This window comes from Arachis ipaensis, chromosome B7 (assembly GCF_059453495.1).
Source record: "Arachis ipaensis isolate K30076 ecotype BB chromosome B7, ASM5945349v1, whole genome shotgun sequence".
Lineage (NCBI taxonomy): Eukaryota > Viridiplantae > Streptophyta > Magnoliopsida > Fabales > Fabaceae > Arachis > Arachis ipaensis.
The window spans coordinates 11,402,849-11,429,342 of NC_142442.1; the positions used below are offsets into that span (position 1 = coordinate 11,402,849).

At 32.4% G+C, this 26,494-nt stretch overlaps 3 protein-coding genes across 3 annotated transcripts; all 3 read left to right on the forward strand.

Moving 5' to 3' along the window:
- The first annotated feature begins 6,414 nt into the window (after positions 1 to 6,414).
- Positions 6,415 to 10,699, forward strand: PXN (Mitochondrial substrate carrier family protein). The gene is made up of 11 exons (XM_016311472.3): positions 6,415 to 6,805; positions 6,914 to 6,994; positions 7,513 to 7,587; positions 8,045 to 8,175; positions 8,278 to 8,332; positions 8,615 to 8,725; positions 9,245 to 9,313; positions 9,380 to 9,487; positions 9,605 to 9,673; positions 10,081 to 10,135; positions 10,305 to 10,699. Exons 1-11 carry the CDS (start codon positions 6,725 to 6,727, stop codon positions 10,496 to 10,498), a joined length of 1,029 nt encoding a protein of 342 aa, XP_016166958.1. The 5' UTR covers positions 6,415 to 6,724; the 3' UTR covers positions 10,499 to 10,699.
- A 1,313-nt stretch (positions 10,700 to 12,012) lies between these two features.
- On the forward strand, positions 12,013 to 14,748 carry LOC107609462 (Microsomal signal peptidase 25 kDa subunit (SPC25)). Its single transcript, XM_016311453.3, has 5 exons — positions 12,013 to 12,279; positions 12,404 to 12,555; positions 12,914 to 12,995; positions 14,032 to 14,174; positions 14,276 to 14,748. Exons 1-5 carry the CDS (start codon positions 12,199 to 12,201, stop codon positions 14,370 to 14,372), a joined length of 555 nt encoding a protein of 184 aa, XP_016166939.1. The 5' UTR covers positions 12,013 to 12,198; the 3' UTR covers positions 14,373 to 14,748.
- A 1,814-nt stretch (positions 14,749 to 16,562) lies between these two features.
- On the forward strand, positions 16,563 to 21,777 carry LOC107608861 (flocculation protein). Its single transcript, XM_088493338.1, has 4 exons — positions 16,563 to 17,179; positions 17,361 to 17,476; positions 19,859 to 20,102; positions 20,233 to 21,777. The coding sequence occupies exons 1-4, from the start codon at positions 16,811 to 16,813 to the stop codon at positions 21,562 to 21,564; spliced, it is 2,061 nt and encodes a 686-aa protein (XP_088349464.1). The 5' UTR covers positions 16,563 to 16,810; the 3' UTR covers positions 21,565 to 21,777.
- The last annotated feature ends 4,717 nt before the right edge of the window (positions 21,778 to 26,494 follow it).

Consider the following 26,494-nt stretch of genomic DNA (forward strand, 5'->3'; position numbering starts at 1 on the left):
GTCGCTCACCAACACCACCACCTCCTCCTCATCCTCTTTCTTAACTCGTTGGACTTTTTTTTCTTTCTTCCTTTTCCTCCTTCTCCTCCATCATCATTGTCATCATGATCATCATCGTTATAACATCGTCGTCTTCTTCTTATACGTATCGCCGTTATTGTTATCGTTATCGTAAAAATTTTGCAGCAAATTTCGGGATAAGACTAAGATATTTAGGTGTATTGTTTAAGAATTTTCGGTGGATTTGTACTGATAAGTTCTACATAATTCAAAGCTCTTCCTCTTCTTTCTCCTCATCTTCTGCTACTTATTCTTCTTTCTTTTTATCATCATCATCACCATCTTCTTCTTCTTTTTTCTTATTCATCTTCTATTTCTTATTTTACCTTCTCAAGTTTCTTCTTGTTTTACTCTTTCTTGACAAGAATAAAAACAAAAAAAATAAACAAAGAAGAAGAAGAAACACATAATACTGCAAAATTACTTAAAAGATGATGAACCTACATCCATTCAACTAAAAGAAATAAAGAAATAAGAAAAAAAAGAAGAAAAAAAATGCAGCATTAGAGAGAAATATTTTTGTGTATTTACAGCAAATTTCAGGATAAAACTAGGACATTTAGGTGTATTGTTTAAGAATTTTCGGTGGATTTGTACTGATAAATTCTGCGTAATTCAAAACTCTTCCTCTTTCTCCTCCTCATCTTCTGCTTCCTTTTCTTTTTTTTTAATCATCATCACCGTCTTCTTTTTTTATTCATCTTTGATTTCTTGTTTTACCTTATCAAGTTTCTGCTTGTTTTACACTTTCTTAACAAGAATAAAAACAAAAGATATCAAACAAAGAAGAAGAAGAAGAAACACGAAATGCTGCAAAATTACTTGGAAGAGGATGAACCTACATTCATTCAACTAAAAGAAAGAAAGAAATAAGGAAAAAAAGAAGAAAAAATGCAGCATTAGAGAAAACATTTTGTATAGTTGTAGCAAATTTTGGGATAAAATTAAGACATTTAAGTGTATTATTTAAGAATTTTCGGTGAATTTGTACTGATAAATTCTGCATAATTCAAAATTCTTCCCCTTTCTTCTCCTCATCTTCTACTGCTTTTTATTCTTTTTTTTTCTTTTTTGTTTTACCTTCTAAAAAAATACATAGTATTACAAAATCAATAGAAAGAGGAGGAGGAAAAAAGTGTAGCAACAACAGTAGCAATAAAAAGAACGACGAAGAGGATGAAACACGCGAAAAAAAAAGGAATGCGAAGAAAAAGGAGGAAGAATGAAAATAAGAAAGAGAAGAAAGAGGAGGAGAAGGAATACGGAATACAAACGTTGGAGGAGGAACATTATGATTTTACGCGCACGTTATAAAAATGAATTTTTTTAATTAAAATTAACTTATATAAACTTATATGCCAAAAAAATTTGTATGTATAATAAATCTCATTTGTAAACAGGGACAGATTTATGCATAAGCCAGTGGGGGCAACTGCTCCCAGTCAAATTTCAAATAATAGAGAGTAGTTCTTAGTGAAATGTCAAGATTGCCTCCATTATATAATTACTTTTGCCCCCAGCCCCAGCCCAAAGCCCCAAATCCCTAAACTGTTCTTCTTTTCCCTTTCTCTCCAAATTCCTAACTACTCCAGCCTCTGCCCTCCAACCTCCAAGCCCCAGAATTATTACCGCCAGACCGCTACGACGCTACTCTGCATTTCTGCCGCTCCGTGGCTCCGCCAGTGTGGGCTGTGTGGCAGTATCACTAGCTCCCTGTCACTCCGCGTTTTTGCTCCCCGCGACTCCGTGACTCCTTGTATCGCCGCAATTCTCCCGCGTGGCTCCGTCCTCCGTCGGTTTCTCCTTGCATCACCGCCACGCTGCGTCTAGTGGTTCTCACTTCTCAGGTTCTACCTTCTTTTTCGTCACTGCTTATGATTTGTGTGGATCTGCCGCTGCGTTCCTTCCTTTGGCACTCAGCAATTCGGCATCTGATTCTGCAGTTCTGCCTTCTTCTTCAACAAACATCAATTTCTTCTGGACTTCTGGAGTTCTGGTTGATTAGTTCTTCTTTTTTATTCTACAATCCTCTTCTCTGTTGTCGCTGGCGCCACACTGCTACTGCCTACTGGGTCATCTTCCTGGAGTTTAGTTTGACTCTTGGTACTTGATTGAAAACCCAAATCAACCTATCAACTTATCAAGAGTGATAAACAACAAAAAATTTTCAAGTCTATCCTATAATCAATTAATTATAGCATATGTGATATGTATATTATAAATAAATAAGCTTTTGGGGTGGGGAATGGCCAAATGGGGATTTAGAATAAAGGAATGGTTTGTGATTGAATAAGAATCAATAGTTAAGAATCAATAGGTCTTAGACCAGGTGGTATTGTGTTGGACTGTTGGTTTTCTTGTTAAGTTGAAACAAGAAATTATGAGCAACTAACCAAATTCATTATGTTAATTGAGATTCAAGTTTTGTTGGAGTATTATATTTTTATGTGACTGAATAATAATCAATAGTTAGCACATAGTTCATATACTTAATTCACTTAGTTTTATTGTTTGATAAATGATAATTTGATATAGTTGGTTTAGAAATTGTGAATTTGTGATTGAATTTGTTCTGATGTAATTGATACTTTAGTTTTATTAATTTGTTTGTTAATTATTTTTGTGTACGGAGTTATTTTGAATTAGAAATTTGGGATATTATTAGTTGCTAGCTTGCTGCTGTTGTTAATGGATCAATTTTTTATTTATATTTTTATACTGAACTTCTCAATAAGAATTGTAAATTAATTTTATTAATTAATTAATTTAGGTTTATAAGAATTTGTTAACCAATTTGTGTAATGTTGTTAAAGTTTCGTGTAAACGAAGAGATATGTTTTGTGATAGTCAAATGACTAAGACAATTGAAGCATTACAAAGTGGAGAAATTTCTAGTGGACGTGGTTTGAATCAAGAAATAGCTTTGAAAAGAGCTAGAGATATTAGATGCGGTTCACACTATGGAACTATACTTCGATTAATTTCTTTGTTTCCTTCCGTGGTCAATGTTCTTGAATATGTTGAGGAAAATGAAAATAATTCAGAACAAAGAGCTGAAGCATGTCATTTATTAAATGTCATTCAATCCTTTGAATTCATTTTTAACTTGCATTTGATGAAAAATATCTTGGGAGTTACTAATGAATTATCTCAAGCATTACAAAGGAATGATCAAGACATTGTAAATGCTATGGCATTGGTTAAAGTGTCTAAGCAACGGTTGCGAACTATAAGAGATGATAGTTGGTCTCTTTTACTTGATGAAGTCTCATTATTTTGTGACAAACATAATATTACCGTTCCAAAAATGGATGATATATTTGTGTCACAAGAAAGATTAAGACGCAAAACTCAAAAGATCTCAAATTTGCATCATTTTTAAGTTGAGATATTCTATCAAGTAGTTGATAGACAACTTCAAGAACTTAACAATCGTTTTACAGAGGTGAATACTGAATTGCTTTTTTGTATAGCTTGTCTGAATCCAAGACACTCATTTCTTACATTTGATAAGGAGAAGTTGATCCAGTTAGCTCAATTCTATCCATTAGAATTTTCTTCTACTCAACTTTTGGCACTTGATAGTCAACTTGAGAATTTCATATTAGATGTGCGTTTTGATGATCAATTCTCAAACTTAAATGGGATTGGTGCTCTTTCTCAAAAATTGGTTGAGACTCGAAAAAATATTATTTATCCATTAGTGTTTCTTCTTTTGAAGTTAGCTTTAGTTTTGCCTGTAGCAACTGCATCAGTTGAAAAAACTTTTTCTGCTATGAACATCATAAAGAGTCGACTTCGCAATCGTATGGGAGATGAATTTTTAAATGATTATTTAGTGACATATATAAAAAGAGAAACATTTGATTGTATTGACTTAAAATATGAAATCCAGAAGAATGAAATTTTAAATTATTTACTATTATAAATTATTTTATTGTTTTAATTTATTAGTTAAATAATTTGAGAAATAATCATATTTTATAATACTATAGTATAATTATAAAATTATTATTATACTATATATATTTTACCCCGCTGATAAAATTTTTTAGATCCGTCACTGTTTATAAAGCCTCGTTTTCAAATACATTATATATAAGAGCATCTCCAATGGGAGAAAATTTGGAACCCCTCTACTGTAGTGTCAGAGAGAAACAAGAATTTAAGCGTTGGAGAAGGAACAAGTTGAGTTCCTGCACCAGTTTCGAGGAAGAGGAGTCCCTCTAAATGGGGACTCCATATTTAAAAAAAAATAATTATATAAAATATTAATTAGTTAAATAATGATATTTTTATTTAATTAATAATTTATATTAATTATTTAAATAATAATTAATTAGATTAAATAATTAAATTTTTATTTAATTAATGATTTATATTATAATTAATATTAAATATTATTTATATTATTATATTAAATTATAATTAATTAAATTTACTTACATCAAAAAATAAATTTAATTTTTATACTTTATAAAATATTTTTTTGTTGAGTTAGTTATTTTTATTTTTGAAATTTAAAATACTAACCACATTATTAAAATTAGCAGGTGTAAAACTAGGCATTACAAAATTAGCCGTTGAAAACTAGTTGTTACTATGTTATCGTTACTATTAATAAATTAATATTTTATTACTCTATATATACTACTTACATACACTTCTATTCTCACACTTTTTTCTACTCTTTTTCATCTTCTTTCAAATTTACGAAAATCAAAGTTCATATTAGATTTTGTACGAAAAAATATATCAAAATCAACTCAATTCTTTTTTCAATTATTTACAAAAATTTTTCAAACTTTAAATACCCAACAATCTCAAACCTCAAACTCTCAAGTTTAATCTCGAATTATATATTTTTTATTATTGTTATATATAAATTTATTTAATATTAATATCTTTTAATAGTGAATTATTTTTAAATTTAAAATTTTAAATTACATTATTAAAAAAAATTAATTACATTAATTTCAAGTATTTTAATTAATTAATTAAGTAGGACTACAACAGGGACTAAAGTTAGTTCCTTCTAATGGAGAAGATAGAGATGTTTTGAGTTCCTATTTACTGTTTATGACGCAAAAACTGATGTGAAGTTACTTTTTAAGACAGGTGGGCCATAAACAGAAATTGGGATGGATTCCCTACTGGAGATGGTTTAAGTACCGAGTTGAGTGTTGAAAATATATTTTATAATTTTAAATCCATGTTTTCTGTATTGTCTCAAAACAAGAAGACATATACATGTAAAAATATATATAGTTCGTTTTGATATTAAAAATCTGTATATATCTGTATCTAATAATATTTATGTTCCAACTTTTTGATAAAAATTAAATTAAAAATATTATTTGTATATTAAAATTAATCACTAAAATCAATTATTTATATATAAATAATAAATCTATGTGAATTAATTTATTTTTAATATATATTTATATTACAATATATATTTTATACTAATAATTAATTTTAATAACTGATATTGGTATACACTTAACATAATCGACACTAAATATATATGTTTTGTATATAGCGTTTTATATTAACGTATCTTTTTAAAACTCATATCTCCTCACTAAATAAATAATAAACATGTATAATTGAATTATTTGAATTTATATCTCCGTTAAAAATAAACAGCAACCTACCACAACCTAATTAAACATGTATAAGTGTTTATGCGTTTCGATATGGTTAAAGGACAGATAAAGTCAGCCAATGAGCTTTATCTCATACGCTATTCCACCTCCTTCTCATGTTAAAAGTCTAATTCCTACTGACTGGAATTAAAAAAAAAAAAATAATAAATATGTAAAGAGTGTATAGATATATATTGTATTTAAAATTAAAAGTTATTCAATTTATCTGTCAAAAAAAAAAAACAGATAAAATAAAAAAATTAAAAAATTATATTAAAAAATTATCAAATTTTATTATTTTTAATTATTAATTTAAATTTTTTAATTTAATAATTTAAGAAAATATTTTAATTATATTTTTAAATATTAATAATTAATAATCAAATTCAATAAATTCTAATAATTATCTAATATTTTTTAAAATTAAAAATATTTTACGTTATAGAACATAACTTGAAAAGTTTAATTATTAATAAAATTATTATCATAATAATTTCTATTTTTAATTTTATATTTAAATCTTTGTAATGATACTTAAAAAAAAGTTAAATAATTAATATTTAATTTAAATATATAAAAATAAATAAATTTTAAATATTTAAAATATAATATAAAAAATAAACTCTGCAAAAATTCAACAATAAATAATAATAAACACTGTAGAACTGGTATGGTATATACCTATGATCTATCCCTAATATGTTCTAACACACCCTCCAAGAAGAGAGGTATGGAAACGGCAATCTTCCCTGTGGTACCCTTTTATCTATGAGCATACCAAGGCGAATAGCAGTGGCATATTCCCCCTCAACCAAGGGCATAATAGTCCATACACATAGTCCCTCTTAACAACAACGTCATTTCCCTTTCCCAAACGCAACGTTGACAGTGAAACAAAATCGATCATGTGCAAACTTTGAAAAACCCCACCGTCACAAAAACAAATGCACTGGTAGGCGCAGTTTCTTGCTTCTCCCACTCTCTCTCGAATTTCATCTTTCTCTCTTCACCCAAACATGTCTGAAGCTTTGATCAATGGCTTGGCTGGTGCTGGTGGAGGGATCATAGCTCAGCTCATCACATACCCTCTTCAAACTGTACCAACTTCCTTCCAACAAATTTTCACTCTTTTCTCAATTGGGTGTTCCATTTTGTTAAAAAAATTGGAAATTTTTAACTTCTTATATGGTGATCTGTATACGCAGGTAAACACTCGTCAGCAAACAGAGCGTGATCCGAAGAAGGATAAGACCAAAAGCATAGGAACCCTCCAGCAAATGTGCCAGGTTCTTTTTCTTATTGTTTTTTGAATCAGGGATCCTGTGATTGGCTAGCTGAATTTTGTTTGTTTTGGTTATTGATGTAAGAAAAGTCCAAACTGTTTGTTGGGTTTTGGAATGAAATAAAGATGTGATCTAAGCTTAATGCTATGTACTTATGTCGTTTTATAACTCTTAAGTTCTTTATATTTTGGATTTAAATTTGAGGTTATCAAATTTCTAGAGTTGAGTTTTACAGTTTAATGTTATAAGCTCTAGGATTTTAGGTGAACACGTGAATATGATAAAGATAAACTTGTTTGATATTATGACAATAAATTTTGCAGTCATCTAGTAATGTATGACCAAGTCTTTGATTCTTACCACAATTACCTTGAATGGCACGGGAAAGAAAGAAATGCACATGATTTTTGGTAGTTTAAAACATTTTAGTACAGTAACCATGTATCAAAATTTAATTTCTTTTTAATTTTTTAATTCATATTTTAATTATAAGTGATAATAGTTATTGAAAAATATTGTAGGTTGTGAAACATGAGGGGTGGGAGCGGTTGTATGGAGGTTTGATGCCATCTCTAGTGGGTACAGCTGCATCTCAGGTTTGTGAATGCTGCACTTTGCGCCAGAAGCTTCTTCATAACTTTGTGATCTTATATTTTAATGTTGAAGCAGTGGGAAAACTATAACTGTACATCACTTGTTTCTGATTTGTGTATCGAAGTTTTAATGACATCATCGCAATGTACACTTTATTACAATAGCTACCAGTGTTAAGAGTTTCAAGTAAAGCTTGAAGACTGTTCTTGTTGAAATTGAATAAGCTTAATGAGAGAATGACTTGGAAATATCAAGAAGCTAGTTTCTTATTCACCTAAATCACTTCTGAGATAATACTTTGATAAAGACTTCTTTGTTTAATGTTGTATGATTTATAGTGTAACTCTTTTCTATAAAAAGTGGTTAATATTTTCCAGCAATATATTTTCTGGACACCTGTTCAATGTTTTGATTTAGATTTCCCCATTTTTTAATTATGACGACAATTTTATGATACAGGGTGTTTATTATTATTTCTATCAAATATTCAGGAACAAAGCCGAAGTGGCTGCACTAGAACAGAAAAGGCTAGGCATTGGCGATGGATCAGTTGGGATGTTCTCCTCACTTATTGTTGCTGCTTTCTCCGGGTAATTTTAATTTACTTTGCCAAAAGATCTCCTATGAAAATTGGTCAAATGGAATAACAGATTATCTAATGCCTCAAATTGCTCAATTCATTCCTCTTGTAGGTGTGTTAATGTGCTATTGACAAATCCCATATGGGTAGTTGTTACACGCATGCAGGTAATTCGCTAGTCGATAGTCAATTCCATTCACTTTTCTCATTGCATCCCCTTTCCTTGTTCTCTTTGCTTTCCTTTTCCTTTCTCTTTTTTGTTCTGATTAAGCTCTGAATGTCAAATTGAAACATGATACTATTTTACTTCTGTAAGAAGGATACTGTTTCTTTCTTTGATTTTAGAATTTGTTTAATTGAAAATAGAAGGATTCATGAACCTTTATTCTTGTCTCTTTACTTCCTTTCTAACTCACAAAACAACTAATAAAAATAATTTTTGCATGTAGACGCACAGAAAAGAGTCAAGCAGAACTCCGCCTGGTGATGTGTTGTTAAATGCCACTGAACAAGCATTACTTCCCACAGTTGAGCCTCTTGCTTATGGAACTAGCGATGTGGTAGGTAAAGTCCATCTTTATGGATAGCCTCTCTTCTTATCTTTTATCCTTATTATATAAGTACCAATCACATGGCGTTGTTTGATCCATGTAGCTGAACTCACTTAGTGAGATAAGACTTTGTTGTTATATAAGTACAACTCAGATGATGCCTTCGGTAGCTATTTAGAGAAGTTATGTAAACTGATTGTTATTCTGTGTTAAGCTATCCATATGCAAGAAACTTTCTGGCAAACTGCTCCCATAGTTTGGAACTTTAGATTAGTATGGTAAATTTCGTTTGATACTTGCTCCAATTAAAAGAAATTATCTGAAACTTTTTGTTTCATAATTATAATGGTTTTCCTCTATCATTTAGCGAGTTTCAGTGCAGTACTAAAGTCTGTCTTCGTGTCTCATGAACTGAGATGATCTTTTAGATTTTGCAATAATTTCGATCTGACTAAGATCATAAACTTTCATGTAGTGCTTCCTTTTATGTGTATTATACCATTATGGTAATGTAATTCATATTTCCAGATTCAAGAAGTCTACGGTGAAGCCGGAGTTTGGGGGTTTTGGAAAGGTGTATTACCGACATTGATCATGGTACGTTGGAAATGAATCCATTTCTCACTATGGGAGTTTTACTGAATTGGTTGTTTTGTATCTCAGGTAAGCAACCCTTCTATACAGTTCATGCTCTATGAAACCATGTTGCTGAAGTTAAAAAGAAGACGTAGCCAAAGTAAGAAGGGCAACAATGGAGTATCTGCATTGGAGGTATTTTTCTCATTTAAATTCACTAGGGAAAATGGTACGTGAATGATGTCATTCACAGTTATGTTTTTTATTAATTGTTTCGAACATTGTTGGACTAAGTTTACCGAATGTAACAAGGTATTTCTTCTTGGAGCTTTGGCTAAGCTTGGAGCTACTATTGTGACATATCCTCTTCTAGTTGTGAAGGTATATCCTAGCTTTTGCTATATATCATGGGAGTATAATCTTAGAAGAATGAAAACAATAACAAGAAATTAAATATAATATTAATTAGAAACATAAACAAGGGTTGAAACTAGAATGGGCAATGGACGTTTTTTCTGCAGATAATGCCAACATAAACAATAACCTGTGATTCTTAATAGTGGTGTCTGATTTCGGTTAAATTATATGATAATTGTTCTTATACTCACTACTGGTCAATGTCTTACTTGTTCTTAAATTCATTGCATGATCATATATTTTGTATCGTTCTTGTTTGTGTCGATGGTGACGGTATGTATAAGAATAATGAGGAAAGCTGAGAAGAATAAAAGAGGATTTTCATCTAAAATGCTTCTTTTCGATATCTCGTTTGTTATTCTCTATTGCAGGCAAGGCTGCAAGCTAGACAGGTCCGAAATGGAGACAAGAGACACCATTATAAAGGTTTAAAGTCGTGACTATCGCATTTTTACTCTTTGTTTCGCACCGTGCCTGAGCTGTTTCAGCCATTTTAAGTTAAATCAGATGGAAAACACACACTGATTTGTGTTTTTGTTTACTTGCTTATCTATTTTATTGAACTCCTCTTAATTTGCATGTTCTTGAAACTCAGGTACATTGGATGCCATTATCAAGATGATCCAGTATGAAGGGTTTTATGGATTTTACAAAGGCATGAGAACTAAGATTGTTCAAAGTGTGCTAGCTGCTGCTGTTTTGTTCATGGTGAAGGAAGAACTAGTTAAACAAATTCGTTTCTTGCTCACTAAGAATGCCACCAACTCTGTAAAACCAAAGCTTGTGTGATTGGAGATCACTACTAATTTCATTTTTTTTCCCTAGGTTGAATATTCAATGAAAATTCTATTCAGTTGTCATATTCATTCAAAAATGATAGGAAATATTAAATATCTTATGGCATTGGAAAGCTTGTAAGTTGTAACTTATTGAACAGGAGATTAAAATGTAGCATGTTTAAAAATTACATGCCAGAATATTACTTGCCTATTAAGAACACGTAGAATTGTAGATTATGCAGAACAGAAATTTGGAAAATTTGTAAGCTACTTAGCAGAAAACATTGCAGCTCAGAGAGTGGTGTTAGTGAAATGATAGATATGATTAGTTTTTTTGTTAAAGCAAGCACCTACTCAACAACCATCAAAATTTTCTTCTATCAAAAATAACAAAAAATAAAAATAAACCCATCAAAATTTTCTATACTTTGGATATGCCTTTCTGTGTTGTGTAGCATTATTCTTTTATAATACACTAATGAATTATTAGCTCTCAAGCAAGTCTTTGAAAAAATAATTGTAATGAACTTATAGATCCTTGAAAAATAATATCAAATAAGTCACAAAATAATTAACTGAATTTATACTCCTTAAGAAATTGAGATATTGGACACGATTGATTCTTCTGTCAAAGACTTGTAAATCTACTATTACAACTTTTTTCCATCACTTTGTATTTTTTCCATCAGGATCCGTAAGTTCAAAACAATTTTTTTTCAAGAATTTACTTACTGCTTTATCTTTTTATGGATCTATAAGGCTGTTGCAATATTTCTCAAGGACCTCCTTGTTTTATTGATTTTTTATTTAAAAAAGGGTCTTGTGAAAATATTTAAACATGAAATTCTTATTTTGATCTAATCGAGTGAATCACTAATTCACTATTTTGACATTTAAAGAATTCAAATTTTGATAAAATATTCATGAATATAAGAAAGAAAAGCCAAAACCCTTGAAAAATCATAAAGTTTGACAAAATTTACTAAACGTCCTCCTTTGTCCCAAAAGCCAAAATCCCAAAATTTAGACAAAATTCACCAATCTGGTGAAACTTGGCAAACTTTTGAGCCAGCGTGTTTTTTTGCCCCTTCATTTATGAACTTTTTATTGCAATAAAATATTTTAAATGCTAAATAATAGTTTAATTTAGATAAATACTAATGTATTTCGAAAAAAAAAAGTAAAAAGTACAGTACATTTTAGAAAATAACAAACTGTTAGAATTAGTTTTCTATTAATTTTAATTTTTGTCTTTCTTTTTTGTAAAAAATCATAGTATTCCATTTAAATTTTTTAAAAAAGATTTAATTTAATTAACAAATTACTTTTTTTAAATCCTAATCAGTTATAAAAAAATATATTAAATAGAGAATTAAATTTGGTCAAATTAATAAGAAGCGTAATTCTCTTTACTTACTCAAAAGACAATAATAAAGTCCCCATATTGTCTATTTTCTATTAATTGTAATTTTTAATTAAGACCCAAAAAATGATAATAAAAATAAATAAATAGAAAATGAAACCAGGCGCAGCTTTAGCGAGTGGTAGTAGCCGCTAGACACTAGCAAGCAACACTTATCAGTTATTACAGAACCCTCAAAACTGAAGAGTGTTGAATTTGAAACTTGAAAACGCTGAGATTCATCGTCTCTGGGTCAAGCCAAGTCTTCGATACACAACCCAACAAAACAATTCAGATTCGAACAAAAAATGGCCTCTAAATCTGCCAAGAAAGCCAATCTCTTAGATCACCACTCCATCAAGCACATCCTTGACGAGTCCGTTTCCGAGGTACTCACTCACTCTTCAACCCTAATCCCCTTTCGATCTTCTCTAATTTCGACCATTTTATTCTCGTTTCAAATTGAAATTGTTTCAATTGGTTAATTGAGCCTCAATACCTCGAATTTCTTAGGTTGTGACGAGTCGTGGATACGTGGAAGACGTGAGATTGAGCAACGTGAGGCTCCTAGTTGGAACCATAATCATCGTCATTGCTCTCTTCGCTCAGTTTTATAAGAAGAAGTTCCCTGAGAACAGGGATTTCCTCATTGCCTGCATCGGATTATATCCTTTTTTTTTTTGTGTAAACAACAAAAATTATGCATATATCTGTTTGATGAAATTACTGTGAGGGAAAATTTAGCTTCGTTTTGGTTTAGGGTTTGATCTGCACAGTCAAATTGATGATGAAATTTTCAAAGTTTAGGGCATTTGGATTTTTTTTTTCTTTTTATCTTGGTCGGGTTGTGGTAATGGCTAATGAAATATATGGGATTGATCTTTTGTAATGGCGTGGGATGCAGGAATTGTTTCAATCTGGAAGTTTCTTAGGTTCCTCTTTTTGTTGGTGTGTGTATTATGTATATTTACTTCTAATTCATTCAACGCCAGTGTAGTTGTTTGATCTTTAACTCCTGTGCACGTATGTAGTCTTCAATGGGTTGTTGCAGCTGATCATATACACCAAGGAGAAGGATGCCATTCTGTTTACGTATCCTCCAGCTGTAAGTGTCTGTTAACCTGTATATAAGATCATGTTTTTGATTTTGTTGCTTTGTGTGTATGTGGAGGATAGGTGTTGTGCTTTACCGAGACTGTCTTAGAATACATAAAACTCATACTGCTTTAGTATTTCACTCCTTTGTATAATGTTTATTGCGGTCTTCTAGAATGTGTGCCGATTTTTTATGACCCATTGGTTTCAGTTTATGAAGGTTATACGTACACTTGATTGTACATCTTTTAGATTTATGTTCAAATGGAATAGATGAAAGTTGTTGAAATTCTGTAGCTCCTTGTTTTGAGATTTGATTAAACATTTGTTGTGTTGTTTTTTCTTTGTGTGTCATTGTGTGTGAGAGAATCAAAGAAGGACCTTTTTTGGGGAGGGGTTTAGCTATTTTCTTCTTAATTATGTTCTGATAAAGCAATAATGTTGATTGTTCATTCTGGTTTGGTATACTATGATACACACCATGTCATGCTCATTACACACACACACATTTCCCACCCCCATGTACTAGTCTCTTTAAATGGTTGATATGCACCTTTGATTATGCACTGTAATGATTTATCTTTCTACTTCTGCGTAACTGGGTGGCATTAATGTGTCTTTGGTTTGGAACTTGGAAATTTAACCTGGATAGTACCTATATCATTGTTGTTCTAAACATAGAATACAAATTATATGGATTTTAAGTTGATATGACTGTGCTAAGCTGTTTGGGTTTTAGTTGCTTTCAGTCTTAAAATGAATATTGAATTTGATTTATTCGTTTGTCATAAGTGATTTAAAGGGGGTTAACCATGATATCTGATTAGAAGTTTAAACAACTCTTTAAAATGATGCAAGCTGGTGGTTGCTGGAATGCTCGGTCAAATATATTTTCATTCATCTAGACAATCTTGACCTGTCTTTAAATGCTGTTAACAAATCAAGTACATCCTTGGTACTTTTTAGCAGAAGCCTAGGACATCTTCAACTTGAATTATGAATTTATTATCTTGTATTCCAACATGGATGCAATTCCTCTTTTACAGGGATCCTTTACCAGTACCGGTTTGGTAGTTTCCTCCAAGTTGCCTCGATTTTCGGACATGTACACCCTCACCATAGCAAGTGCAGATCCAAAATCAGTTTCTGCACAGGAACCAGTCCATTTGACCAAGAGTGTTACTCAGTGGTCTCTCTCTCCCCCCTTAACTTAGTAGGCATTGACAGCATCTATTGCCTTGCTTTTTGTAGATTAAGATGCATTTATTATTTCTTTTGCTTTAATTGCAGGTTCACGAAGGATGGAGTCTTGGTTGAGGGCCTCTTCTGGAAGGATGTTGAAGCTTTAATAGACCAATATACCAAAGAACCAAAGAAGAGCAAGTAATTCGGGTTCGTTATGGAGGAGGGTAAAAGAAAAAACCATATCTGGATCTGGTTTATATAATTCTATACATTTTTAATATTTAGGATGGAAATGAGGGGATAAAACAGTCACCAGCTTTAGAACACATTCATTCCCATATTGCATCTGGTTATCCGGTAGAGGGAGATTGAACTTAGATTTTTATTTATTTTCCTAAAAACCATTTACTTTTAGCTCTTTGGACAAAGATACTCCTCACCTTGGATCAATAAAGTTAAAAGTGCGACCCATCTTCATTTTATTGATCCAACATCCAAGGGTAATGCCTGTTTTTTTACCCTCCAAAGTAATAACCTGATTTCAATTATTCAAATCTATTTTCTTGATTGAACATGAACAACTATTTCTATCTAGGGTTCCGATTATAGTGCTTGCCCAATTGCATGTTAAACACAACTTTTATGTTCTTTTGAGTAACTGATGAAGGACCACAACCCAAAGGAGAAGAAAATGCAAGTTATATGCCTATAAAGAGTTTACTAACACTCATGGTATGCCCACTATCCCGCAGCAAACAACCCTTAACAGCTATTAAATGGAGTGGATCCTTGCTTCGTGGGTCCACATCCAAAACTCAGCAACAAAATAACGCCGTTGGATAATACTTCCTAAACTCATGTTTCATTTTTCAATAGCATACTAATGATGTGGTATGGTATTAGGTTATCCCTTTTCCTCTAATTCGATCAAAAGTGATGCCATTACTGCTTCCCAATCCAAACAAACGTAATGACTCGGGATTCTTTACTCAAATAAATTCTATTCAAATTATGTTGCTTTACAAGTTGAGGGCTGGAGGACACTAGATAGAGCTAAACCTTTTTCTCAAGGGAAAAAAATAGGAATAACATAAACATAGTTTAATGCAAGTATAATATTCAATGATATATATTTGTAAGATAATATAACAATTTTCTTATAATGCAAAATGCCATGTAATATAAGTAGTAGACTAGTAGTCGAGTCCTCGAGGGACCTACCAAGAAATATGTCTGTGAAAGCGGGGCCCTTATACGGAGATAAAGAAAAAACAACTGAGAGTGAGAACCACAACAATTATTGAACCCAACAACGGTGGACCCCTAATTCCTTGTCACTCCACCCATCATACAAAATTAAATTCTTCCTAATCAATGATAAATTATCCTAGACTTAGTAGATAGATTTGGTTGATTAGTTTATGCGTCTGTATAAGAATCTAATTTTTATTTTTGGTCACATAGATTGAATAATCTCAAATTCTAAATATCACAACACATTTATATTATATACTCATTCACACAATACTAAAAGACTTATATTTAATATTTGGTGTATTCGCCAAGATTTAAATTTAAATATAACGTATTAAGAGACATATAATTTTATCAATTGAGTTAAATTTCAGCTGTAAGAATCTAATATCTGAATTTTATTATGTACATACAACATATTCATAAATGCTTTTAAAATGAGAAGATTTTGTCTTATCAATTTTTTATTTTAGAATAACTCATATAAAAAGACATATATTTGACTATTAATTTTTTGTTTTTTTAAATGATTCATTTGTCACAAAATTATCGTAATACTTCGATAAACGATCTTATTAAAAAGAATGGAACATCTCTCTTATTTTTAAAACTAATGGTAATGAGCATAAAAATAGAACACAATAATAAGGAAATTTTAATAATTAAAATTACTTTTTAAATAATCTGTCTAAACAATAACTTATATATCTTAAAATATTAAAAATATAACACTATAACGCATATATACGCAAGGTGAGGATAATTGTATTTTTCTTGGTCGTTGTTGTTAAATTACAAAATTAAAATTAAAATATATACAAAAAGAATCTCCTCCTATGAAAGGCAGTGAGCCCTACCTGCAACAGGGTGCCCATCAGTATCATCGTCTTTACTCGACGCTGTCGTTTTCAGAAACCTAATCACGGACTCAGAGTCGGCCAAGATCCTACGTGGCACCGCCTTTCTTCCCCAAACAGGACCACACGTGCTGACGTGGATCTAGTGAACCCCACCAACTTACATCTTCCGGATCTCAAGACGAGTCTCCAAAACCCCATTTTACAATTCGATTTGACGTCCGCATACGTCACCCACACGCGCCTACTACTATTTATGGAACAACCCTGCGTTTTCACACCCCTCTATTTTGATTCCTATCATTGCATACCGCCACCACAACCAGCTGCTCAGGAGATATTATCTCTCTCTCTAGAAACCGTTTTCTTCCTCCCCTCACTTTCTCTCTCTAAAATCGGTTAGCAATTTCAATCGGCCAGTTCAGGCATTCAATTCCGATCTCGCACCGGAAGCTAGGGTTTCCGTTTTCGGATTTCTATCTGCTTTTGCTTCTCCGATTTGATTTCATATTTTCGTTGAAGTTTTGTTATGTCGAACAGAAGAGGACGAGATTCGCTTAACGGCGGCTTGGATCCATCGTCTAACGGCGATGATTTCGACGATTCTTCGTCCGTTAATAGTGGATCCAACTCGAGTCAGTCTTTTTCGGAAGAGAACGGCGGTTCGAGAAGCGATTCTGGTCTCACCGAGAGGCTGGCGGAGATTCTCGTCGAGGAAGGTGACGGCGATCTGTTGATTCAGCAGAGCAACCGTGAGGATCGATTGCTGCAGTGGCTGCAGGCTCTTGACATGCAAGTCATGGGAGCGTGCCGCGCCGACGAGAGGATGAAGCCTTTGCTGAAGATGAACGCTGCGTGTGGTGTCGCAGAAGATCATCTGCTGACTCAATTGAGTCAGGTATGCTTTGTTCTCGATAATTTTGTTGATATTTTTAGCACCGTTTGATGAGTGGTGTATCCTTCATTATATGGTTGTGACGATTGTGATAATTGTCTTAGTGGTAATGCTTTCTTTTATGTTTCACTGGGGATTTAATTTGTTTATGTCTGTATTTCTTTCTATTTTCTTCTTGTTGCAGCATTTCGAGCCATCGGAGGTTGGAATGCTAGCCAGATGCTTCTGCGTGCCACTTGTTTCCGTCCGCGTTGGGAAGATTAACAAGGAAGGCACACGACTATGTCCAACTGCTATTAGGTATTGTCATTTTAAAGTTTTGCGGAACCCTAACCATTGTTTCCCCCCATTGACGGGCAAATATTTTTGAAACTTCTATTGTGCATCTTTTTTCCTCTCCATTTTCCTACAAAACTTGTTTATATAATGCAATCCATTGGATAAGATAAGGCGCAAACGCCTAACTATAAATCCTGCGTTTATTGTTGTGTAAAGTAGTTTGAATTTGTGTTTGTTTCCCATCTCTGTCTCCCCCTCTTTTTTTTCCCTCTCCCGTTTATTAGGTTGTTAAGTGTCTACAATTCATCTCTTTTTTCTTAATAATTTTTTTCAGATAAACAAATTTGGTGTTCGTTCGACTCTGTATGCTTAAAGGTCGTGTTTATGTTGCTCTTCTTATTTGTCATGCTTGGTGACCAGTCTCATTGTAGCGAGGCTGTTTTACATGTACATTTCTTGACCTTTATCAAGTGAGGCTAGTTTATTTCATCAGTTCCAACTTCTACATAATCGAAAGTATAGTGTGTCTAATTGATTGATTGATTGATTAGCACACATACATCTTTGTCTTATCTGCCTCTACTCCAGTGAAGTTGAAACGTTTTTTCTACGCTGAAAATAAAATGGTTTAGCTGCCTTTTCTTTCTAATGGGCAAGCTCTTGCTCCCATTTCTTTTAGGCTGGTCTACCCCTGCCTCTGTGGGAGCCATGTTGATGTGGCTTACCATCACTGCCCAAGGATAATCTAATTTGTGCCATGTGTTTAATGACAACTACAAAGTTCACAGCCACATCCATTTATGGAAGCCAATGGGCAGAGTTCAGTTGTCAAACCTTCTGGTTGTGGGAGAAAAAGTGTTCATAAATGCATAGAATATTTTAGTGCTCTAAATATACTCGAGTCTTTTTAAATATGTGCAGTGGACTTTTGTACCGCAGCCTGAATATGGTGGCTTGATAGCGCAAATCTTAATTTAACATACCTTGTATTTTAAAACCTATGGCTGTTAGTTGACTTATACTGGCACAGCCACTGATATAATTGTGCAGACATGAGTTTTTTTTAACTGTTCTGATTGTGTTGTTTGATTATTCTCTAATGTGATAATGTTCATGTGCATATTTAAATTCTCATTTATTTAGCTGTCTGATCCATTACAATATAATTAGTTTCTGTTGCTGTTGATACTCGTTGACATGGCTATTATAAAAATTGAAGTAGCATTCAAGTGTATTCTATACATGGTTGATAACTTATCTGTTGTGTAGCAATCTAGCTTCCTGTAATATCTGTCTATCCGTTGGCAATAGTTGAAAATATTTGTTTGAGATGCTGTCTTTTCTTATATAAAATTTGCTCGTGAATATAGTTTTGCTAAAGTTTGCTTGATGTTTGGCGGTAAATGCTGGAGTCTATAGTCTAGTTTATTGATGGTAATATGTTCATTCTTCCAAGTAAAAATGTCTTTTGACTTGTAGGTAACTGGGCGTATTTATGATCTCTGAAATAAGAGGAAGTAAAGGTAGTTTCATGATCCTATATTATATATGTTGCTGCTGTTTAGCTTTTCAGACCTATAGGTTTGAATAACTTATGTGGGGATAAAGCAGACCAGTTAGATCACACTATTTTAGACATATGATGTTTACTTGTCTATTAGTATACTTAGCTTTGTTGTGAATTGATATTGTATTCTATGTTTACAGTGAGATGCTAAACATGTTCTCTTTTGTTGCTCTTTTCCTTTTTTTCAAATTTTGCTTCTGTTGACTGCATATGCATAGAATTTCTTTTGATAATTATCTGAATTGACCATAGTTGATATGAATTTTATTTAGTATTTCTGATATATATATCCATACCATGTTTGATCAACTTATTCATGAAATAGAAAGTTATATTCTGTGTTAGGTTTATTTATAGTGGTGGGAAGGGTTCAGGGTGCTTGTAAGTTAGTATGATTTTACTTCTAACAAAAATGCCTAATTATGTGCATTTAATTGTAAGTACTTCTCAGAGAAGATGCCAAGGTTTTTCACCAACTATGAATTTGTCCCCAGTGTTTGATTGGCTATTGAAAACAATGTTGAATAGAACAACTTCGATGAATTTGTTTGGTGTATATTCTTGATACCATAAAAAGAACTAGAATTTCCATGTCTAGTGATGCAGACATTATCTTGCTGTGGTCTAAAACCCATGTTAACTGAAATAAGGTCTTCTTTTTCATTCAAATAACTAATAATAGTAATATAATAATAATTCCCAAACTAAGCTTGTAACTGTTGGAGATTCTGAATCCCAACATATTTGAGAGAGGGTGATACAATTGCCTGTGTTTAATTTCTTCAGTTATCTTCTCAACTATCGACTAATAGGTCATCATGCTATATTGTTCTCAGGGGCAACCTGACACTTGTATTACTGCCAAGTTCTGATCTTCGCCTTTCCTTCATTGGGGATGACGGCAAAGTAGAGCGAATATTTACATTTTCCAATGAATTGCATTGCTCTGCAGTTCTTGTTGATGAAATCTCATCCGACCCTTCTGGTCGATCCTTCATTGTAAGAACTCCAGATAGTAGAACATTTTACTTCTGGTGCTCAGAGAAGTCTAAGCTTTTGGGAGTTGAGTTACTTGGAAAGGTAATTTTTGGCATGTCTCTGTTTTGTGTTGTACATGGCATGAGACTAGATATGAAATTAATTTGGCATACTTCCTATCTTCTGTTTTTTGGTGGTGTTCTAAAGATGTTTATTTCCTGCAATATACCAGATGAAGGATCTGCTAAAGAGGAAACCATCCATTGCTGAGTTGAGTGGCATTAGCAAGTCTCGGCTTGATTGCTTTGCAACTCAGCTTCGCGCATATCTTGTGGGGTCTGCAGAAAGTTCAATGTGTGCTTCCCCATGTGCTAACTCCACATCCAGCTGTAATTCAGCTGTTGAAAATTCACCCATCTCGACAAAATTTCCTCGATCTCGAAATATTGGAGGTCAGGCAGGGAAGGGAGATAGCGCTGTTTATCAGAATATACTTAGTCCAAGGTCTAGTTCTTTCAAAGAGGCACCCCCAAGGATGTCTCCCCACAGGATTGCTGCCAGGGAGAAAATTAAACGCCGAGGTGACAGCCATCAGTCATTTGTTGATAACTCGATAAATGATTCAACAAACAACTTGGATTTATCATCAACTTTGGATCATAACAAGGTTTCTGAAGTTGTGCATAGTTTAGCATACCCTTCCTCAAATTTTCTTGAATCACTAGGGAAGCTTGCTACTCCATCTAATGTTAGCATAGCAGGGAGAATCCCTCCCCTTGTGTCACCCCTTCTTTCTCCCTATTATTGCTGGTGTCCAGCTGGTATTTCAAGTATTCCATCACTTGGATCACTTCCACAATCCTCTGGCTCATCTATTGACTCACCATGTCCTTCAGGTGCCTCTCTATTACCCAACACCCTGCCAGCCACCCTGTTGGAACCTGTACAGCCTCTTGATATTAGTGCAACCATGGATTTCCCTCCATTTCTGCCTGATCCGTTGGTTAGAATGTCATTACCAACGTCTCAGCAGATTCCTACTTTCACACCGTTGATGTGTGATCCAATTGTACATGTTCCAGTAATTGATGTTTGCTCTTCAGGTCAGGGCTATCTTGTGAGTGCTGGCCCTGCTATGTCAACTAGCATCCCTCCATTGCATCCAAAGCTTGTGAACCCACTGATTCCTGAATCTGATTCTGTGGTGAAGGGTGCGAGAGAAACTCTAAGGTTGCTGATTAGTGGTTCAAACCAGAGTAACCAACAGGTTATTGGGGATCCTCTTCCAGCAATTTTAACTAATCCCGATGAAAAACCGAACAACCTACTTGTTGCCGGAAGCCGTGGTCTTTATACTGGTACCAGAGACATTGGTGTTATTGCAAACAGCATTGCTGCCATGGGATTAGCATCACTTACCGGAGTGTCCAAGACAGTTGCGGAGAGTGCGTCAGATTTATGTGGCAAATACGGGATTTCCAATTTAGAGGTGAAGAATCCTAATGATGCAGGTGGTGGTTTTTCAGATGAAGAGGTGCCTTCTTTCGAACCGAAGCAGGAATAGTGATATAGATGCAACGATGTTTTCCTTGTAGATGTTGTCCATCAAATGTAGATAGTACCGTAGCCCTTCGGGATAGGTTTAAAGTCCGTAATTTCACCATTGTTCAGCCTTGTTCCACCTGTTAGTCATGGCTTTATTAATTCTCTTAATTTGCAATCTGGGGAATGAGATTTTGCTTATATTGTATATGCGGGCCTTCCGTTCATGGCTCAATGCTTTTTAGAGTTAGTGATTTAATTTAATGGAATGCGATGGTATGCAAACTGCTCGTACCCGCTACTTCTCCAATGGTTTTGGGGGCTGGGGTGCGAGTATTGTCCGATCTAGGCTTGATGCACACTAAATATATTATGAAGCATTCGCACAATTAAATACTAAATATAATAGAAGTCTTAAAATCTTAAGAAATATTGGAATCTTTTTGTAGAAGTCCATAGATGGTTAAATAAACACGGGGTGAGGTGTAAAACACACAACCTGCTTCTGCAAGAATTATGATCTCCGGCGGCACTAGCAAATGTTGGTTGTTCGGTACAATTGGAGTTCTTAATTATAGATAATTTGATTTGACAATAGAGTGTATGTTTAAACAGATAGAAAAAGATTGTGGGCGTAAATAACTTTGTTAACAGGATGTGTAATTTAGAGTTGGCAACATATACTTACTTGCGGGTACTTAAACTGATTGGATAGGATTGTTTAGGATTGTTTATCTGACACACTGTAGATAGGGTAGAGTGGGTATTGAATCCATGACTTGTAAAAATTCAAATTAACCTAAGCTAATCATTTAAATAATTAATTTAGCAAGTAAGTTTTTTTTATAAAGTTTACTTAAAATAAAAATAGAACTAAAAAATAAAATTCATATATCACAATTTGTCAATTTCATAAAATATCAAGTGAATTCAGAAACTCTAAGTTGATTTCGCCGTTTCTCAATTTTTCTTCACTAAAAAATCATAAGTTCTTCTTTCCTCCGTAGCTGTAACTAAGTTTTTCTTCCTTCCTTCATTCCTGCAACTCTCCGCATCGCTGCAACGTCCCCTCACTACTCTCTTTTTGCGCTAGGGAAAGTATGGGGAGCCAATGGAATTTTTATACAATGTGTACAATGGAAGTTTAGAGAGTATTAGAAATATAATTATTAGTGTTACCTTTTCCATCAGCTGAAGTTTTTGGGATGAGTGGTATCATGCATGGTACTAGAGCGCTAGATCCGAAAGGTCAAAAGTTCAAGTCTTAGTGAACCCCAAAATCAATTTAAGCTTTTGGGAAGATGTTTATTATCGCTACATTGTACAAATAACCCATTGTCTCCCTAGCGGGATCCTGATTGAATTTTATATTTGAAAAAATTTAATTTTTGTGTGGACATGGTAGGGTTGAGAACTTTAAGAGGTGAGTAGAATTATGATTGAGATATTGTTAACTCGCGAATAAAATTAGGGTACAGTCCAAACTCTACCCACCCACTCATTGCGAGTCCTAAATTGTGCATATCAAGCGGAAATCAACTTTTCTAATCATCCCGAAAAGTGCAACATCTTGGTTTTCACTAGACGTCCACACCGAATCAACATCAAACTAAGCCTTTGCCTTTCTCCAAATACAGATCTCCCCAGCTGCAGCTTCACTCAGTTGAGACAAAAATTTATCTCTAAACATAGGAGGAGATCGATGATGCAATACACGGGGCAGGGACGAATAGAATACATGTTCTGCCAAGCATGGTCATCATGATTGAACACACATGGATTCATGGGACGATATCAAACATGACAATTCACAATAGATACCAAGTTGCCAATAAAATTAAGAAAAAGTATATGTAACTAATAACATTTTTGAACAATGTGTGAATAATGTGAATTAATAAAGTTAAAAGAGTAAATAATTATTAATAGCCTGTAAGCTTGCTTTATGGCCCGTAATATATTCATTAGCATCCACGAGCATAAAACAATTTCTCCACCACCACAAAATGTGTATTATTGTTATTTATTTTTATAATTACGTCAACCTACTTTAAAAAATTCATAAATTTAGTTGACATTATGACAACTTTACTTAATTTTTCTGAGTTATAAAAATAGAAGTTACTTCCTTTCATTTATTTTTTGAGGAAAAGAAACAGAGAATAAGACACAGTAAAAAAAAGTTCTTGATAAATGTAACAAGCTATATGAGTTGATAGAACCAATCATACATAAAATACAGATTTCTATTAGTACCATAAAGACACTGCATTCAAGATTATTAATTGTATAATTGGGGGGAAAGTAATCACTATCCGGGTATCACAAATGAACAGATGTAAGTAAAAAATATTGATAAATTAAAACAGAGCGAGTACACACAAGATACTGGTTTCTTTTATTATTTATTTATTTATTTTGGTTTAAGTTTAGCTAGTTGAATCAACGGGTTAAACCTAATATTTACTTGGTTTTTGAAGCCAATTGTATTGCGAATCTGGGTATGCTTCAACATCACTGGGAATAAGATGAAAACCAGCGGAAGAAAATGGATAGAGGTCAAAGTAATGATAATTTATGTCATGTAATAAAAGGAAAAACTTTTTGAAAAGAACATAATTCTTTTCTTATTCATCTTAAGATAGTGTGTGTAGGACATTATTATTCCTGTGAAAAAAAATATATATTAAAGCGAAGTAGGGAACATTTTTATATAATATATATATATATATATATATATATATATATATATATATATATATATATATATATATAATATAATGCATAGAAAAGCACGATTATAAAGCTTCCCTTTCTTTCTTGCTGCTTTTGAGCTTTGTCCCTTCCTGAACTGCTGAGAAAATTAAACTTGGTAGTTTCTTTCTTTAGGGTTCTTGCTTGGTCAGAAAGCTTTAAGTACACTTAGTATACTTTAATAATTGATCATTATTGGCTTTGTCTTTTGATACACCTTGTCAAGTAGTTAAATGTAAGAGATATATATACACCGAGTAGCTTGTATTTAATCCCGGCCTTTAGGAATTTTTTTAATCTAAGTTGCTGGAAACTGCTGTTTATCTTCTTTGTTTAAGATATATATACTTTAATCTAGTAGTTCTTTTTAATCTCTATTGTATCTTAAAACCTGTTTTGTTTCTACTTAAATATTTTAAATGCAACCTCACACACAGATAGTGTACCTAAATTGTCATCAAAAATAAAAAAGAAAACCGTATCTTCTCTTTAATTCAGTAATATTAGAATAACTCACAACTTCCACCTACACCAACACCCGTGTCATTTTAGCCTAAAGCCTGGACTGGAAAAAAAATATAATAAAATTATTCAAAAAGAGATATACATGTAAGCCCTTTAATTATAAGGTTCTATACTACAGACAACAAAGGTTATATAATGTATAACGATATGATTGATTGAATTTTAATATTGCAATGGCTTAAAAAGGGTAAACTACCAAAATTGCACCCAAATGATTTTGCCGCTGACAAAAATACACTCGAATTTTGTTATCAACAAAAAATACTCTCAAATAATTTTAAAACGTGATGAAAATACTTAACAGTAAATATGTATTTTCAAAAAATGTCTTAAAAATTAAATTTTGATGCGATTTTTTTTAAGTATGATAGAAAATTGAGATATTTTTATCTTTAAAATTTGGTAATTTTTAGTTAAGTATATAATTTTTGTGATTTTTTGTCAACAACTAATAATACTTTTAAAAAATCACAAAAAATATATACTTAGCAAAAAATCACCAAATTTTAAAAATAATATTATCTCATTTTTTTAACCATGTTTGTAAAAAATTGAATCAAAATTTAATTTCTAAAATTATTTTTGAGAAATACATATTTAATATTAGATAATTTTATTACGTTTTTAAATTATTTGATGACATTTCTAACGATAGTAAAATTCGGATACATTTTTATCAGCAACAAAATTATTTGAATGTATTTTTAGTAATTTACCCGCTTAAAAATTCCAATAATTATGGGACAAAAGAGATATAGAAGTATATCTCATGTGCTTGCATTGCAAACAAGTCATATATGTCTCTTGTAACAATAATGACGAATAATCAAGGCTCCGAATAATATTCCTTCTCTTTCACAATATATATTTGTTCCTTAAAAAATAAAAATTAAGAAATGACATAAAATAATTAACTAAAATATTCCTAGTCATAATTTATTTACAATGTACATGTATTATTGTTATTTGTATCTAATACTGTGTGGGAGATAGTAAAAGTAAACAATGTTTAATAATAATATTACAACATTGATGTTAAGAATAATTGACACCCAATTTCCCAACATCTTATATCTGGCTACAGATCAATGGAATTTGCCATGCATGAATTATAAAGTAAGATATCATGGACATCTATAATATATGTACTTGTTTTCCCATACTAGGTCTCCAAGTGTTGAAGTGTGTTCCATAAATTATTGATGCTTTCTTTCTTCATCAAATCAAAGTTAATATACTTGATCCTACAAAAGTGTAGCATGCCACAACTTTACGTACCTTTCTTATTGCTACTATATATACCAATACAATATATGTTAAAACTTCATTGCTTAAAGCAGAATCTTCATCACCTTGATTTGTTGATGTCACAATGAAAATTTTGAATACTATATAGTGGATTACTGATTAGGCAAGGCGTCATCTAAACTTTAATTAACTCCTAAGGAACAAAATTGTCTTATACATATTACAGCTTCCTACACATTTTATTATGCATCAATAATATTCATACAATCAGTACGAAAATTTTAATAAATTAGTCTCGCATCGAAAAAAATAAAAAAAAAATAAAAATTTATAAAATAAAAAATTCATTAACTTAAAATTTTAAGTTGGATGTAGCATAATTATTTTATATTCTCTTGTTTTGGTTTTTGTTCAAAGTTTCTCCC

What these genes read in the sequence shown, in the direction of transcription:
- LOC107609462 (XM_016311453.3), top strand. Translation starts at nt 12,199, where the DNA reads ATGGCCTCTAAATCTGCCAAGAAAGCCAATCTCTTAGATCACCACTCC. An exon ending in CTCATTGCCTGCATCGGATT is followed by an intron (nt 12,556 to 12,913) that starts ATATCCTTTTTT and finishes ACTCCTGTGCAC; the next exon opens with GTATGTAGTCTTCAATGGGT. An exon ending in TGTTTACGTATCCTCCAGCT is followed by an intron (nt 12,996 to 14,031) that starts GTAAGTGTCTGT and finishes CCTCTTTTACAG; the next exon opens with GGATCCTTTACCAGTACCGG.
- LOC107608861 (XM_088493338.1), top strand. Translation starts at nt 16,811, where the DNA reads ATGTCGAACAGAAGAGGACGAGATTCGCTTAACGGCGGCTTGGATCCA. An exon ending in TGCTGACTCAATTGAGTCAG is followed by an intron (nt 17,180 to 17,360) that starts GTATGCTTTGTT and finishes TTCTTGTTGCAG; the next exon opens with CATTTCGAGCCATCGGAGGT. An exon ending in GAGTTGAGTTACTTGGAAAG is followed by an intron (nt 20,103 to 20,232) that starts GTAATTTTTGGC and finishes GCAATATACCAG; the next exon opens with ATGAAGGATCTGCTAAAGAG.
- PXN (XM_016311472.3), top strand. Translation starts at nt 6,725, where the DNA reads ATGTCTGAAGCTTTGATCAATGGCTTGGCTGGTGCTGGTGGAGGGATC. An exon ending in TGGGTACAGCTGCATCTCAG is followed by an intron (nt 7,588 to 8,044) that starts GTTTGTGAATGC and finishes TTTATGATACAG; the next exon opens with GGTGTTTATTATTATTTCTA. An exon ending in ATGGAGTATCTGCATTGGAG is followed by an intron (nt 9,488 to 9,604) that starts GTATTTTTCTCA and finishes GAATGTAACAAG; the next exon opens with GTATTTCTTCTTGGAGCTTT.